This window comes from Falco peregrinus, chromosome 4, assembly GCF_023634155.1.
Source record: "Falco peregrinus isolate bFalPer1 chromosome 4, bFalPer1.pri, whole genome shotgun sequence".
In the NCBI taxonomy this organism is placed as follows: domain Eukaryota; kingdom Metazoa; phylum Chordata; class Aves; order Falconiformes; family Falconidae; genus Falco; species Falco peregrinus.
The window spans coordinates 3,750,626-3,768,783 of NC_073724.1; the positions used below are offsets into that span (position 1 = coordinate 3,750,626).

Consider the following 18,158-nt stretch of genomic DNA (forward strand, 5'->3'; position numbering starts at 1 on the left):
AAATGGAAAGCTCTATTATATTACCCAGGACTAACCTGCTCCTTCATGTTCCAATAAGATGCTAATCCAGTAAATTATTTCTTCAGCATTAATCTAAGGCAGTTAATAGAAACATAATATTCCAGAGTAATAACATCCCAAATAAACATACATATGTACATATTACAAAAAAGATGAACGTAGTCATGTGATTTGCTTTTTCTCTTAAGAAACACTTCCCACTTCTAGGTTATGCATAATTGGCAATAAAACCATTTACTCTGACCCTCCCCGCCCCCGCCCCAGCAAAACCTCAGAATTTAAAAGTTTCTTTGACAGTGCTCGATGTGAGCTTCCTCTGGAAGAAGCTGCTCCGATTCTGAGAATAAAATGGCTTCTCTACCCAAACGCAGGCATGTTTCATTCGATTTTAAAGACAAATACACACAGCTGATCTATCCTTTTTCCACAACTGTTCCAAGTTGTTGGCCCAGGTTCATGGACTTCAAAAAATGGAGGAAGCATATTATGATCCTAACTTGCCCTTCCACAGCCGGCAGTGGTGCATCATGCCTCTGAATCCTGTTTCAGCTAAACTGGAGGTTCTCTCAGCCACGGACTTTCAGACTTGGTTTCAAAACCCCAAGAGACAGAATCAAATAGCACTCCTAGGTAAAATAGTCCTGTAATCTAGTTAAAGAAGTATTTAAATACTTCTGCTGATTCAACATAACATCAGAAACAGGAAGACTTAAAGCATGAGCGTTACTCATCTGTAATATATGAATATTACAAAAGCAGGTTTTTATCACACAGAATGGAACTAATAGTCCTGTACATGCTCTTCTGCGGCAAGACAGGTGGATAATAAATGCAAGCGCACATAAATATTTCACTCCTCTCTCAGAGGTAAACACTGAAGGAGACCGTCAGTTTGCCAGCGAGGCTGTAAAAGCCTGAACCACATTTCCTGTTTGTAAGGAAGCAGGTGAAAAAAAAGAAAGAGACTGGAGACCTTTAAGATTGACAGCAACTCAAGAGATAGTTTCATGCTGCCAGGCCCAAAGCAAAAGAGCATCCAAGGTTTGCCAACGTCACTTGATTTCCCGCTGGATAAAGGGGCTGGGAGTATTCCTAGAAACAGCAAAACCAGGTAAGCCTTATTTTTTCGGTATTACCAACTTGTAAACAAAGGAGCAGTAAAAACACACTGTGGTAATTACCACTCTTCCAAGAAGGTTGCTCAGGGTTCTGAAGTCAAATTATTAATAATAATCATGATGATGAGTTATCATCAACAGCTTAAACCTTCATTAAGGTTTGTTAATGAAGACTAAGCATTGGCATTAGTTTTGTGCTTAAAATATTTACTGTGCTGAGGACTTATTTTACAATATGCTGCTTCCTTTCTGAAGTATGAAGTTGATATCTTACAAAGCAATTAGTTGTGCACTAATTAATTGCAGTTTAAGGAAACCTTTCCAGAGAATTAATCCTGTCTTAAAAACTCACACAGGTGGAAGCATCTTTAATGATAATTTAACATTCATCAGTCTCTTAATGGGTTTCTTTTTCTAAGGGTCATTAGTACAGAACTTTATTTATCTCATCATTTAATTGGAGAGGAGGGGGAAAAAAAAGCACTAATTTTATCTCATCCTTGACAAATTTGCAGACAGAAACAACAGGAGGCAAACCATTTTGTGCTCCAGATCATCATCTTAAATCTGGTAGCGACCAAAGTAATTAATCTGCTTCTGTAGAATGAGGAGTTGATACCGTAGATGGTGTGTCCAGCCAGACGGGTATCTGTATTCCCCATCTCAGGTCCCTTTTCAGTAGGAAAAACTGGCAAAAGTATGATATTTGATATTTGTCTGCTATTCTTTGTGATGGATTTTCTAAACAAAACACATTAGAACAAGAAGGAACAAAACTCAGTTCTTCTGCTACCTATTCTTACGCTGTTGGAAGGATAAGCACCTACTATTAGCTCTAAATTGTTAAATCTGGCCCCTTTCCCCAAAGGTAAGTACATGATTACATCCACTCCTTTGGGTTGCAATAACGTGGAACTGCAGAAATTCATCCAGGAACGATTAGAATGTTTGGGGGGGTGTCTTTCGTTTGGTTGGTTATTTTTTTGTTTCCCACTTCTGCCCCCCCCCCCCCCCCCCATTACAGTGTAATGAACCCTGCAAAGAGAAAGCCTAAGAACAAGTGACCCAAAGTCTATTTATTCTCGTGTCTTGTCTCCCTTGGTGGAGAAATTTATCAATAGATTTAAAAAGGAGAAAAAGCACAATTAACTACGTCTTTAGAACAATTAACTATGTCTTGTTTGCCCGTATTTTGTTGTATGGATATAGTGCCTTAGTTTACAGCGGTGTAAAATATACTAAGAGGAGGCAAGTAACACCATCCTTAAAGAAAAGTAAAACCATCATCCAGATGGAGTAAATTACTTGGATGCAACTCCAAGTTTGACCCTGTTTCCAAACAGAAATGAAACAACAGCAGAATAGGAACGTATCATTAATGCTAGAGATATTCCGGTATTGGATATTCAAAAAGCTGTTGTCTTTATAATGATTAAATATAATACTTCCCCCACTCACACAACCCAACTTCTAACAATAAAATGAGAATTTTTGTCCTTCTCATGAAACCCTTGACTATACCATGAACACTTTTCTTTCACAGAGGAGCACACTACTTTAAGAACAGCTTCAATATGATTTCTTATGAACAAACCACTATCACTCTTAGGTTTTCCAACACAGAAAGCCCTGGTGGAATTTGTGCTTTTCCTATTAGAATCATAGTGCACTATTCTCAGGGGCCAAATTTTTCCTGAGGACTTTTTTAATAAAGATATAATGATTTATTTTTTTTAAAAAAAAAATCAGTTTGACAGCAATTGAGTGAAAACGTCCCTGAACACAGTGCTACAGGATTGGAATAATGATATAATATGTAAAAAATTATAACCTGTTTTTGCTACATTTGACAGAAAATTACTTGAATGAGAATTAAAAATAGAAAATAGAATAAAAGACACTATTTTAGAGCAGACTATAACTAGTCTAACAGACTTCTCTTTCTGTTTATTTCACACTCCGTCCACAGTCACCTAATGATTTTTTTTGGCTTTAGCACAGGCAGTTAACTGTCACAGTTTGCATCTGCTATTATACATATAGGGACAGCAGTATAGTTACCTGAGGAGGCAAATTGCTCTTCACGCAGGCATTCGGCTTTCCTTCTACTGCTGCTGCTGTCAAAGTAGTAAACATTTAAATAATGCAGTTGTAAATGTAAATAGCTAGCCTATCGGCAACAACTGTAAGGGCAGCACGAGAACACCTGGGAAAGAGCTGGGAGTTGTATATCTGTAAAGCTATGATATAAAATCAAAATCTGTCATATTTTGTACTTGGAAAGGCAGATTAACTTGGAAGTGAGGTTAGAAAAGCACAGAGCACTCAGAGTGGCACTACGGTATTTCTGATCAAGGCCATTACTATGGTTTCATGCAGTAAATGAAAAATGCTTTTGTGTCTGAAATACAATTGGTGTTGTCTGACAAACAAATAGCTCGTATTGCAAAGAGAAAAAAGATTAAAAAATAAGATACAGAAGTCACATATTTGTTTGTATACATTCTACTGAAATACAAGCAGATGTTTAAGTCAGAGTTGTGGAAAATAAATTTTAAAATAAACTAAGTAGTGTTCAGCTAGGAACAATTTAAAAGTTGTTTTCTCAATCTCCCCACACCCATGCAATTTTCTAAATCACGTTTAAGAAAGAACTATAGTCTGTGGGATTTAAAACATAGGTAAATCTTATTAGAAATCCAAATTTCATGCCTTGCGTTTTGCTAAAGTATTTTTTAAGTCCTAGGGAAGTGGGATTGCTCAAATATTGTAGAAGTTACACTTGAAACTGGAAAGCGAAACAACTTTTTCCCAACCTTTACTATTTTCCAGAGAATAATTCCGATTTAAATGAGAAGCTGAAACACAAAAAGGCTACTTGCCATCAAAAATTTGATTTCCTCCTCCACTTCAGTTAAGGGCTGAAAATAATCAAATCAAAACTAAGAATTCTCCTTCTGCTCTGGAAACACCAGGGAAAAAATAGGATTTGTGAATCAGAAAGCTAAATTACAGCATTCAGTACAATCAGAACTGTACCTTAAATATCTACTTGCTTTTTTTATTCTAATGAATCTCAGGGCTGTAGCGTTTATCACAGTTACACATGCTGCCCCTCTGTTAGGCTGCAATACTGCTTTTGCTCCCTGGAGAACAAACAAAAAAATGAGTTATAGGAAAAGAAATATGAAATTAATGTAATTTGGGCCAGTCCTGTTTAATACCCTTATCGATCTGCATAAGGGGACCGAGCGCACCCTCAGCGGGTCTGCAGCTGGCACCAGGCTGGGGGGAGTGCTGACGTGCTGGGGGCAGGAGGCTCTGCGGGGGGTCTGGGCAGGCTGGGCGGATGGACCAAGGCCAGTTGTGTGAGGTTCAACATGGCCAAGTGCCGGGTCCTGCCCGTGGGTCACAGCAGCCCCACAGCGCTGCGGGCTGGGGGCAGAGCAGCTCAAAGCTGCCCCATGGAAAGGGCCCGGGGGTGCTGGTCAGCAGCCGGCTGGACATGAGCCCCCAGTGTGCCCAGGTGGCCCAGGAGGCCAACAGCACCCTGGCTCGGATCCGAAACGGTGTGGCCAGCAGGGCCAGGGCAGTGCCCGTGCCCCTGTGCTCGGCGCTGGTGGGGCCGCACCTCGAGCCCTGGGTTCAGTTTCGGGCCCCTCAGGCCCAGAGGGACGTAGGGGGGCTGGAGCGTGTCCAGAGCCGGGCAGGGGGCTGGGGAAGGGGCTGGGGCACACGGCTGGGGGTGCTCAGCATGGGGAGGAGGGGGCTCGGGGGGGACCTGATCGCTCCCTACAGCCGCCTGACAGCGGGTGGTAGCGAGGGGGTGTAGGAGGTGTAGACATCTCCCAGGTAAGTAGTGGCAGGGCAAGAGGAACCAGCCTCAAGCTGCGCCGGGCAGGGGTTTACATTGGATATTAGGAAAAATTTCTTCCCTGAATGGGTGGTGAAGCTTTGGCACTGGCTGCCCAGGGAGGTGATGGCATCGCCACCCCTGGACATGCTCAAAAAACACATGGATGTGGTGCTCAGGGACATAGTTTAGTGGCAGATTTGGCAGTCCTCTGTTAGGAGCGGGACTTGATGATCTCAAAAGTCTTTTCCAACCTAAATGACTCTATGATTCTATCAGAAAAATGGGAAACAATCACTTCAGAAAAGACAAAAAGGACAAGAGAAGGAAGGAAGGATGACTCTTACTATTTAGGCACTGCATTGAGACTTAAAAGTTCCTGCCTTTGACATTGACTTCTTGTAGTTTTGGACAGGTTGCACAGAATGAAAATATTGAGTGACTATTTCTAAGAGTAAACAGGTTCCAAACTCTGGTGGTTCTTGATGTGGCCTGATAATACCTTCTCAATGTAGGATCTCCCTTTCTCTTAACTCCTTCTCTGAAAAATTGGAATAATGTATTGCTGCTTCACGGGGGTGCCGTCTCTCAGGAATGTCTGTATCCCATGGCAAAAAAAAAAAAGTGCCTCTCAACATGAAAAGCAGCATTGCAGTCATGGAGAACCTGTAAACACCTCTGGGAGAACTCAAGTAGGAGAAAAGAAAGGAATGGAAATTGGACATTTAGTTCAAACAAAAGGTTAACTGGCCACTGGAAGGACCATGTGCAAAAACCAGTCACAAGTCTGCCAATGTCACAGCTTATTTGCTGTGTTTCGTTCCTTTTAAAAGAGTTCTGATCAGCAAGAAAACCTGATCACGGAAGCCCATGTGATTTGTGACGTTTTACTACCAAGGACTAGCTTATCTTGTTTCATCACCACCAAAACATCTGTGGCTTGGAATAAAACAAAACTAAACAAGCTTTTACAGCACCAGCATAATTCGAGGACCAAACCTGTAAGGGGCAGTTCCCAAGGTGAGCTGGATCTGGTCGGCCAAGGAACAAAGCCTGTCTGTGTGCTCAGAGGAGCGCAAGCAGCACCCCCACCACCCCTGGCCGGCAACGTGGGAACGCGTGTTCCTCAACTCCTTCACCTCACCTTTCCTTTAAGAAGCAAATGAAGTGTCAGCTTCCTGAAGGGATCCACCTACATCAAAACCAAAAAAGCGAATCAAGGACCTGCTCAAACCTCACTCAGATCATCCAGCCTCCCCTTGCCTGCTCTGCTCAACTAGACTTTTTGGTGTGTTTTTTTGGGACCGGGCTTTATTTGATGCCCCAAATCTACAAGAACCTGAGACATGCCTCTGGAGAAAGTGAGAAATCTAGTTTCAAGCTCCTTTCACTCAGGTATCTGGCTCAGTGTTTCCTCATGGGAAGGTTTCGCAGGCCATCTGCAGCCATGCTGATCACTCTGGCCATTAGACCATCACAAATAAGCTATTTTCTTCAGCATGCTTTGTGATGGAAAACTTGTATGAGCTAGGCTAATGAAAGAATTAATTAAACAACAAAATACATTTGGTGCAGGGGGGGGTGTCTCTAACAGGACTCGAAGGAGAGGCCAGTTCAGTGCAAGAGGACACTCTGTTCAGTTACGCTGACCCACCTTTTACCAGGTGACTTTTCAGGAGCATTTCAGGTTTTTCTCCGCAGCACTTCTGAGGGGTTCACCGGTTCCCAGCTACTGCTCATCCTTTGTCACTATGTCCTCTGCTTTCTCAAAGACAGCAAGGATATGAGTACCAGTAAGTGGTTTCAATGGGATACGCAAGAAAACACATAACTAACGTTTGAAATTTTTTGCAGAGATTGTTAAAACCTGGTGGTCTTTGCGATTATTCAGAGATGTTTCCAGTGCAGTAAGTTGCTTTGACCTAATCTCCAGAACTACATTCATGAACTCTAGAATTTAGGCCAAAATTTACTGCAAATAGTAAGTTAAAGACAACTACAAAAATAATTTCAAAGCTATTCACTACGATGACTTTTTTCCTTAGCAATTTCTGATTTTTGCCGCATCTTACAGGCAAACCAGCTGTCCAACCTTTGGCTGAATTCCTACTCAACAGTAGTTCTGCTAACAGTCTATTGATGTTGCTTTCTTGTTATTTAACATCTGGTTTTGATATTAATTATTTTGTTTGTACAGAAACGGCTGTCACAGAGTAAACAACAAAATAACAGCTTCAATTACAGAAAGCAAAAATCAACCAACCACAAAGAATACAGTAAACCTGTCAAGACAACACAAACTATAAAATTGATGTATCTCTGTTACAGAAATGGACTGCCACGTTTCTGTCTGGGGAGTTCTTGCCTGTGTGAGTTTGGCTTTGGTTGTTTCATTGATACTGAACATTTCACACTATATGAAAAAGAAGCAAGGTAAGTAATGGTGTCTGTCGGTGAGGAACGGAGCTTGAGTGTTTGAAGTGTCCGTAGAAGAAGACATCATTGCTGGCAGATTTCAAACCAACAAAAAAAACCAAACAAAAAACAAAAAACTTTTGGCAAGAATGATTCCTAGCAGAGAGGATGTAACTTTGAAAAATTTTGAGGAGTCAAGTATGATTACAGAATGATTGCTAACTGCCCAGTCAGCTGCTAAAAACAGCTACCCAAATCCATTCTCTGAAGACAAAGCAATAGAACTAGGTGAAAAGTTTGGTTCTGCTTAAAATTTTATTTTTGAAGTATATTTTTAACATCTGTAATTTCCTTTTTTTTAAGTGTGCTTCAGATAACTTATTTTAAGTAGCTGCACTGATACAAAATAAATGTCAGAAAGTTTTCTGCTCCCCAAATTCCTGAACATGTATTTGAATTTCAGATTTCACACGTATTTTATGCTTAATTGGATTAGTTTGAAAAAGAAGTTCTAATTCATTTTCCTCATGGGATCCTAATGTAGCTCTTAAACCAAGGTGTCACTCACAATAAGGAACTAATTTGTTTAATTTATGTTAGAGGGATGACTGCAGCCATACTCTGGCTTTGGTTAAAATCAACTATGACTTCTTAAACAGAATTGATTATGCTGGTGCAACCTCTCTTATGCAAACAATTTTATAGTTATTAAGCTGTACAATCCTCACCGTTCCCATTCAGGAAAAACTGCCTTTACACAGGGCAAACTGCCCCGGCGCTGTACGCGCATGGGTGGGCAGGCAAACACCGGTGGGTTCAACCACATTAAACACACACACACACATCACCTGCAGCAATCGAAGGCTGTGCTTATAGACTGAGCTCACCCAGCACGAGGATTAGATTTTTACAGGATAATGAAGCGCTGCCGGAGTGTTGTGGAATGGGTGTGTGCGCTTTTTGGCTTATTTTGTCTTTTAGTGCCACTAAGCAGATATTTCTATGATGAAAAATGACAGTCATTTACAAAACTAACCTTGAGTAAGTTTCGGTCAGATCGGCTGATGTTGCATTGCTCGTGGAATTGGAGCCCACCGTGGCAAATTCTGAGGTCCTGGACCAGAGGGCAGAAATAACCCAGGCATTCTTGAGTTACTAGTCAAGCTCTAGCAATAAATCTCTTTGTAGCCATTGCCTCTCCGCTTCTGGTCGATTCATTGATGTGGGCCACAGGATATCTCTCTTTCAGAGATACAAGCAACAGAACTAGTAAAACAAATAAAGCCTTCACCTTTGTGTGGGGTCTGGCCGAGCCCCCCGCAGCCCTGGCGGTGCGGTGCTCGCGCTGGCAGCAGGGAAGGTGCCAGCAGCACGGCAGGGCGCTGGCTGCGGCTGGGCAGTGCTCGCATGGCAAGGGCTGTCTCCAGCCTTCCCCCATCACCAGTGGGCTGGGGGGCAAGGTCTCGGGAGGGGGCACAGCCAGGACAGCTGGCCCAGACTGACTGACAGCACATTCCAAACCATATGATGCCTGCTCAGATATAAAGGCTGAGGGAGAGGAGGAGGAAGGGGGGCATTCGTTATTTACATTTGTCTTCTGGAGCAACCACTACACGTGCTGAAGCCCTGGCTGAACATCTGCTGATGGGAAGTAGGGAATACATCTTTTGTTTTCCTTCGCTTCCGCACACATGACTTTTGCTATTGCTTATTAAACTGCCTTTATTTTGATCCACAAGTTTTTTCCATCATATTTTCTTCCCTCAGTTCTGCTGAGGAGGGGAGTGACAGAGTGGCTAGGTAGGCACCTCCAGCCAAGGTCAACCCACCACAACCTTGTAATATAAAGACCATTCACCTCCCTCGACAGAGAAGACGATGAGGTAGAAGCAGGAGGAGGAGGAAATAAGGAATTAATTGCATGGGTTACAATTTTGGGGGTCTTGCAAACTAACATAGACTTCGCAGCCACAGCACAGGGTCATAACACAAACATTTCTTGTAGTCATCAGAAGTAGTTGAGAAAAGCAGGGGGACAACTAAAGGTCCTGAGACCCAAGAGCTTTCAGTTTAGCTCTCTACAGTGAAATCGAAAGCATGTCAGTTGGGACAATTATGTGAAGTGTTCTAAAATAGAATGTTTCATTTTCTCTTCTTTTTTGTTTTAAACAAATTTTCCAGCTAAAATGTATAAAGACTATGAAGACAACAGTCCAAGGTAAGTTGGATAAAAAAGGTTTCTTTCCGGCAGGGGTGAAATAAGCAATAAATAATGACAGATGGCTTTGGAGGGACAGCATAGAGGAAAATCCAATATTCTACACAGCCTGCCTGGAAATGTCGAAGAGCAGGATGGTCGTGGAAAAAAATTGTCCAAAGAAAACAGGGGGGAAAAAAAAATCATGGGGGAGAGATGTACTCCAATCATTTTATCAGCAATGAAATAACTGCATGCTAATATGATAATCTGGTGTACTGAAGGAAGTACAAGATATCGAGCAAACCCACTATTTACTATCACTCAAACTCAGTAAATCTATAATAAAAGAAGTCTCAGAAAACAATGATAAATCATAGCCTGATGCTTAATACTTGTGAAAAAATAATTTATGTGTATTTACATTTCACACACTTTTACACATGACTTTCAAGAGCAATACAGCGGCTGCTTACAGCTGCTGCTTACCTCGTGATCTGTTACAAGTTCATTTCTCTTAGAGTCTCATCTCTACCGAAATATAGAAGGACTTTGAAAAAAACCTACAAAGGCATTCACTGTTCTGCAAAACCAATGAATTACAAATTTGCTTGAAGTTGGAAGTCTCTGTTTGTCTATTACTGCCTGTTCAGTTGAAGAATACCCCTGAAGTAGTGGTGTTTGCATTACTTTGTTCCCCTGATGAGGCACAGTACAGGGATGCAACAGGAATAAGGTTACACAGTGCTTCCCACTAACAATTCCCATTTTACCAACATGGTTCAAAACAGTTTTAAACGTTTAAAACACCAGGCAATGAAACACAGCATCCCATTAAAATCCAAAGCTGAAGTTTGCTTTGGTCTTCTCTAGTGTTGATGTAAGTATTTCAGTTGAATCAAGTGGACTTTTTAAGAACATTGCCCAAAAGACCCATGTAGTGCTTCAGTTTATACTGCAAAGTGGTCTCAGAGGACACGAACTGGACTCCTTTCAGTGATCATTAACATTTCTAGAAGTGAATCAAAAAGTAGCTTAGTAGTCTTGAGATTAGCTTTATACTTAACTAAGTCACAGGGAATAAGAGTTCAATTCTTGGCTAGATAACAAATCTCTCTTCAGAACACAGGCATTACCATTTCTTCCCCCCTCAATATTTTTGGTCTCTTTTTTTAGATCACATACAATCTGCTATTGCTATACGTGTGTTAAATGTTTCAAGTAGAACAGTGGCATCCTAAATAAAACATATTCTGTGAATTAAAAGTATTTTTGTATTCCCCTTCTAGCTGTGATGACTATTACACGGAAGATGACCCAGTTTATGGCAATCTTAATCAAGATATTTTAGGTAAGCTTCACTTTAAGAAAACATGTCTGTTCAGAAACTATAATAAATGTAGGTTAAAAGCTGACGACCGACCAACACTTTCTGTGTTTCTCAAACAGCAGACTTGAGAATCTATCCATTTTCAATTGCTGTATTAATACCTACTTGGGATAGAACTGCAAACCATCATACAGCACTACTATTTGTAAGACCATGTCTCGTACTGAATTTGGTATTTTTACCAAATGTCCAAATGGTCCCGTTCAGCCAAATACCTCAAAACCAAGAGCTTTTCTATATGTAAAGCTCCACCAGTTGAAATAACAACTTGATCCACGCATGCTAAAGCAATCTGAGACACCTATTACTCACTGCCCAAAGTCAATGCTGCCACAAGAGCTGGCAGAAACAAACACAGACCAGTTCTCGGCTGTGGCTGTCCACAGCTCACCAGCAACGTTGACGAACAGGCTGAAACAAGCCCAGTGGCTGAATGGTGGGCAGACATGGCTTTTCTCTGCTTTACCGGGCTGAACTTAATAATCCTTGGCAGAGAGATACCACATTAAAGGCAGGAACAGCATATAACTGCAGTTAGAGCTAGATATGCTGAGGGTATGGCTCTCAAAGCCCTTATGGTGTTCAAACAGTATTTAAGTAACATGAACACAACTTTTTTGCTAGCCTTATTTGGGGTTAAGCGAAAATAAAGTACTTGAGCTACAGGGAAAAAAAACCAACCCCAACCCCACCCCCAACTCTTTCACACAGGGTTTGCATAAGTTTATCTCAGCTAACATTCAAATGCATTGACACCACAAAAGTCTGAAAACCGTAAGGAAGTAATTTTTTTTTTTTACTGATGGCTAAAATGACATACAGCATGAGAAAATAACTTGCACCAAATTTACAGAAAACTGAAAGTCGAGCCAGGAATAGAATTTAATCACCAGCTGCTGCAACTCACAGGCTTTTTCTCAGCCCAAGAAACAATTGCCTATGCTGGAAAATGCATCGGTACGTGGTTACCCCCTAACTGAAAGATGTCCTCCTAGCAGCCTAAAAGGATGGCCACTTAGTGCATAAAGAGAAGCTTCCCATCCATATGAACAGAAAATTATTTTCATTTTCACATTATGTGTCTGAAGTTTTTAGCTATGTGCCTGTCCATAAATAGAGGGAGAGATCTGCATGTAATTTCAAAACGGGCAAACTGGGGGGAGTTAGTTCTGTAACAGGATCCGTTGACTTAATCTTCTAAGACTCAGTAGCATGTCTTAATAACTAAAACACTTTTCTACTTTGACAAATTATAGAGGAATGTTACGAGCAGATGAAGTCCCAGCCTCAGAGGCCTGTTAACCAGCTACAGGTATCTTTACTTTTAATTCTGGATTTCTGAATTAGGGTAACGTAGCCTGTCTCAGAGGTCTTGTGTTGTTCCCATGACAATATATAACAAAAATCTTCACACTGCTCATCACAAAAATTACCATGCGTTAGTGTCTCAGTTCATCAGGGAATTTAAGCACAGACTTGACCCTTCATTCAATCTGGGTCATTAACGAGGGAGCAGGAGAAAAATAGACAGCTCATTTCTACCCGTATGGCATGATAAAGCTCAGTCACTGGCATGCAGATCAGGCTGCATTAAGTCTGCATCTACCGCCATGGCTTATGTAAAGAATTAATTTTATTTATTTTGGAAATCAACCAAGTGAAAACACAAGCTGCACCACATGATAGTCATGAGTTTGATTGGCTCGCTCCTGCCCAGCACAAAATCTATTTGCCTTAACAAATGAAAAAGACTGTTTTTCTACAGACTTGTGGGGGTTTTTTGAGATACCTGGATGCCTAAAAGCATGCAAGCTTCAACTGAAATTTGTGATTGAAGCATTCCTAGCATCAATTTCCTGAGTTATTTTCCACGTATTTCATAAGCACCTATTTCCAGCCCCTCTCTCAGGACACTTCCAGAGGGTAGAAATACCTTTTTTAAAAAAAATTTAGACATTTGTTTTCATTAACTCCATGGAAACAGAACAGTCTATGAAAATTCCCATGTCAAAAGTGCTTCACAATTTGGTTTGAAAACCAGAGAGAAGCAAGGGGAAGACACACAAAAACATACGTTTTGCACTGGAAATGAGATCATATATACAGACAAGAATTACCCACCTTTGGTTTTCTGCATAGCCAGCCTGTGAAAAAAATGTTGTTGCTAGTAACTGGATTCTAATTAATAAATAAATAAATAAATAATTGGAAAGAAACGGAGATTACGTCTTGCATCCCAAAGAACTTGAACTGATTATGTAGGTTGCCCTCATTCCCAGAGAATCTTTCCAATAACACTCAATTTTTTCCTTACTGTCACTATCCCAGGAACATGAGTCATTTATTATTAAATTATGTTGGTCTCTTTTCTGTGCTGCCACAGCTTAATCATTTGTGCTTTTAATGAATTCATTTACAGCTAGTTTGGGTAAACTTCAACCACCATTATGATTACAGTGTAGACATACTCCAAAAGTCTTAAGACACAATTTTAAGGCAAGCATAACTACTGAATGTTAAATACAAAATGAATTTCCTTCCAGGTGGAGTCTGCCACTCAGATGTGTTATGCATCACTTGATCACAGTGTCAAGGGAAAACACAGAAAACCAAGAAGGAGCAAAGACCCTGCATTACAGGAGGATGAAGAAAAATCATCTAATCCCACCATGACGGCTCCCAAAGTTAGCATTTACCTCAATAGTGAGCAGCTGGCGGCTGAAAACACGGGAAACGTAGAAGCCATTCATGATGATCCCATCAGATTAATGGGTTTGATTCATACTACAAAAGGACAGAACATTTGAAGCAGCTTCACAAACATGTAATCAGAAAGTGAGATCTGCTTGTTCACTCTGGAGGAACCGTGAATGATTAGAGATAGGATCCTGGCAAACTGACACATAAAACAGTGGTATAAAATGGACAAGTGCTCCAAAATGCCTTCCAAGCACGTTTATGGACTAGGCAAGAAGTAAGTATAGATCCAGACTGCCACTCTGAAGGATCTGCCCTTCTGAAGACAATTAGGAAGGGAACTGCACAAGCAGGTGTCTCAGCATTCACACGGTATTGATTCCAGTAAAAAGTAATCCTTTGTTTAAACAACCATCAACTTTCAAACAGTCCCAAAAGACCCACTCACTCTGTTGTCTGTAGAGCTCTAGCAGAGTCTTAACTATTCTTCTCTACAGGTTTTAACAACACTTCTGGAAGGAAGTCATGTTTCATACTTGCATGCTTAATGATTTAGTTGTTTTCCCAATTAAAAACTGATCTGCTGTTCAACATTGAGTACTTCCTCATTGTGACTGGTCTATGATAATAACACGATATATCTAAAGCTAATTGGAGAATAATTTAACAGCTTGTTTAAAGTTATAATTATACATCTCGCAAGATTTAACAATATCCTTATATAACTGTAGTTTCCTTCTGTGAGCAATAGCAGAACACATCTCAAATCTCAACTCCTCTAATGTAACGTATCCAGCTATATTCAAGAGTCCACAAAGATTCTAGCAAATGATCTGTAACAGTAAAACTCCTAGGGAGGATTTTTTCCTTCTAATATTCTACGTGACGTTTAAATTCCTATTGGGTTTTACATTGCTGTTGTTACCAACCATTTTACAAAAGCAGAAAGCGCTTTTGATTTCCCCAAATAATTCACATACTGTGAGCACATTCATCTTAAGACTTTAAACTCATCAGATGGTAAGCTTTTACAGAGTGGGGATTTATTTTTATATTTTGGGAGTCATTAAGTGGTAGTAGCAGGAAACAGTAAGGCACGTTGGTGTAACACGCCTTACCTGTAGGTGTCGGACAGTTCCACCTTCTCAAAAAAAAAAGGATGTTAATGCCTTTAAAACCCACACAGTGCACAGCATCAAGGAGCCTGAAACTCCCAAGCACATAGAGAACCCTGTAAGTGTTTCAGGTCCTGAAGGAGACAGCCCTGAAAACAGTTATAGGAAACAAAACAAATGAAAAGCCCATAGCACAGAGAGCCAACACCTCTTCTAAAAGCTGAAGTGGATGGTCACGCCCAGAAATGGGACAAATTTATGAAGTAAAAAAAAGCCCAATGTAAAAGAAACAGTTGACAGCCTGGTTCACAGTTAATTTAGCTTACAGTTAATGAGCCTCTGTAACATGCCTTCACTTCTACGCTGGATCAAAAGAAAGGGGCCAACCCGTGCAGCCAAAGCTGCCCAGCGTCGCTGCCTGTCCCCTGCTAGCACTTGTCTTTGTGTGCAGAAATCAACTCAATCATTTCTGTTACACCCCAGAAACAAGGCAGACTTGGAATTACAGTGACTGTGTTATCTCAGTCTTAGACCAGCTACCACTGGATAAGTAAAAATACTGTTGAAGAAGCGATAAAAACCACTTTAATGGAGAACCGTATGCAATGACAACCCTGACTAAGATCCTAAGGGGAGGAAAGCAGGGAGGCAAAGCCAAAGCCAAAGCTCCAAAGCTAAACACCAAGATACCAGTGCACGAAGTACTAACTTCATTTGTTTAGACTGGAAGGAATTCTATTTTGTTCCATAGCAGGAACAAAGTACGTTGATATCTATTTTATTTCTTATAAATGTTGCTTAGACTCAACACATCAAAAATGTTTGAATAGCATTAATATGTAAAATATTTAAATAAAATACGACAATTTAACTGGCACCAGCAGATGCACTACTCAGCCCTCTGAAACGATTAAGAGAAAAATTATTTAAAACAGCCTCCCAAGCAAGTAAATACAGGCCCAAGGGTCTATTTATTTCTATTTTCCAACACACACTGGAAACAGCTGATGCTGTATTTTCATTTAATGTAATTTACACATAACTTGTACAAAAGTTGCTATTTCCCAATCTTCTCACAGCATTTGCACTCTTGATTATACATTTTCTCTAAAAATTCCAGTCAAAGAACTTCTATGAGTTACCTAAATTAAACCCATCACTTCAGTCTGATCATTAATTTAATGGCAATGAAGAAAGTACACCCTTCTCCAATAGAGTGTGCATATAACAGTAAGTCCACTTCATGGGATTTAGGTACATCTAGTTTTCCCTGTATTCTTTTAAGTCTTCATTATTTGGTCCAGCTATTTATTTACATCAATTTTCAGCAGCTGCTTCCCCTTGCAGCATAGCTTGCCAAAAAAGCAGGGCACTTTTGTAAATATTCTCCTTCAATATATACTTCCTTTCCACATTTAATCACTGTTTCCATTAAATTATTTACTACTGCTCTCACAGACTCCGCTTCAAGATCACCTTTAATGGCCTTTCAGCTGTTTCCAAGGCACTTCTAATGCTGCCACAGTCCAGATTTAGCTTTATTCCTCCAGCTCTTTACACTCTACTTAAATAAGCAACTGAATGACCTGATTTTTTGAAATTACTTTTTGGGATAGTTTTCAAATGACTACTGAATTCTTACATGAAAGAGCACGTTAAATACTGCTCCATCTTCAAGCCATTAGAGAAAGACTTATATAAACTATGATGTATTAGTTAAATTCTTTATGTATAAAGAAAGTTTCAACTAATTACAACAACATAAGAAAAGGAGATGCTAGGTCTAGGTTTATACTGTCTCAGCAACCTAAGCTGCTTTTCCAGTGTTCTTTACAAAACTTTTGAAGCAGAGGGAAGCTGTGTGAAGCTGTGTTTATTAACAGTAAGCTTAGCATTCAAGTACCAGTTCAATGAAACAGGGAAACAAGAGTAAACAGGGGGAAGTATAGTGGAAGCAAAACTGCTTGGAAAGGAAGAACGGAGCTCAAAACAGAAGAGATCAAGTAACACCAGGAAATCTATTTAAGTCTAGGACAGGTATACTCCCATAGTCACTGTAGCATCTGGCAGTCACTGCAGACCTATCTGAACAGCATTGTTAGGAAAAACACCACAAACTTTTGGTTGTATCTCAAGTGGATGTTGGAGGATCAAACTAACTGTGTAACTGTCTCCTATTTTTTGCTAGTGCTAGCACCAAAAATGTGGCATTGGGATGAGCTGATCTTCCCACACCTCACGGTTTTTCAAGACCTACCTCTTAAAATTCTTTAGAAGTAATTTTCATCAAGACAATGAACTATTGCTATGTTGCTTAAATAAACTTACCTTCCTACCCTGGTAAGCCTGCATTCAGGTTGCTGTGTCATATTTAGTCAGAACACATCCAAACCCCAATTCCACCTTACCTTCAAGTTACTTTAGAACAGAAAACTATTAATAGAGTTACGCAATCTCCCAGTACTGATGTCTCAAGAAATTCTGGGAAATAAGTACCTCAACAAATCCAAGGGGAAGGTGGTTCATAAAGCATATTCCCTACAGTTCATTCATGTAGGAACAGGAAGAAAAATGAGCCACAGAAGCATTTCTAAAAGACAATCTTTTGTTGCTGTTGTTGAAAGAAACATGACAGACAATTGATGAGGGATAGAATGTGTGTGTATATATATTGCAGAAGCTCTTGTCTTATCACAGAGTAAACCTCACTGGTACTGGCTCCTTGCTCAAGAACAACACTTAAGATAATAAGATCTGGGGTTTAAGAGCTAAAATAACATTAAAAACTCCTGTGTGTTCAGAAATGAGTAAAGTCAAAGGAAAACATCTGGGGTTTTTTTTCCCCTTTTCTGGAGCTCAGAAAGCTGACAACGGGCAATGATGATAAAACACAGTGTAGCCGACCTGACACTTACCACTAAAACAATCTTCTTGCCAAGAAAGAACACAGCAATGAAAACCTGTGGGACCCTGCCATAGCACTCATGTATTTTGCTGGAGGCATACAAACCCCTGAGAATTCACAAGCCTGAACTAAAATGTCGAAAGCGGGTATTTGTTCAGAAAAGGTTTTTATTTAAAATATATATTGTGTCAGGTAGAATTTTTTCAGAACACAGACTATAACTATCAAATCCATTAAAATTTATGACATTAAAAGAATGAACTTTGCTGAGCCGCTTCGAAAATTTAACACTAAAATTACATAATAGGCGTATTACAAATCATAGCGTATAATACTGCATTTGGACCATTCAGCCCAGTTTAATTTTTTCTATTAGCACTGATGTAACTATAAAGCATGAATGGGCAGAAAATCAGCAGAAAGAATGTATTACTTATCTTATTACTA

At 40.1% G+C, this 18,158-nt stretch overlaps 1 protein-coding gene across 2 annotated transcripts; it reads left to right on the forward strand.

Annotated features, from left to right (window-relative positions):
* The first annotated feature begins 892 nt into the window (after nt 1-892).
* Nucleotides 893-14,282, forward strand: LOC101911811 (T-cell receptor-associated transmembrane adapter 1). 2 transcript variants are annotated; one of them, XM_055801558.1, is made up of 6 exons: nt 893-1,132; nt 7,321-7,361; nt 9,589-9,625; nt 10,894-10,955; nt 12,251-12,306; nt 13,538-14,282. In XM_055801558.1, exons 1-6 carry the CDS (start codon nt 1,029-1,031, stop codon nt 13,799-13,801), a joined length of 564 nt encoding a protein of 187 aa, XP_055657533.1. In that variant the 5' UTR covers nt 893-1,028; the 3' UTR covers nt 13,802-14,282. The 2 variants fall into 2 exon arrangements, with proteins under 2 accessions (XP_055657533.1, XP_013154621.1); XM_013299167.3 differs by having other exon boundaries at nt 978-1,132; nt 7,321-7,425.
* The last annotated feature ends 3,876 nt before the right edge of the window (nt 14,283-18,158 follow it).

Excerpts from the sequence above, each read along its gene's own strand:
- LOC101911811 (XM_055801558.1), top strand. The coding sequence starts at position 1,029 with ATGCTGCCAGGCCCAAAGCAAAAGAGCATCCAAGGTTTGCCAACGTCA. Across the intron at positions 9,626-10,893 it reads TATGAAGACAACAGTCCAAG|CTGTGATGACTATTACACGG; the intron begins GTAAGTTGGATA and ends TTCCCCTTCTAG. Across the intron at positions 10,956-12,250 it reads TCTTAATCAAGATATTTTAG|AGGAATGTTACGAGCAGATG; the intron begins GTAAGCTTCACT and ends GACAAATTATAG.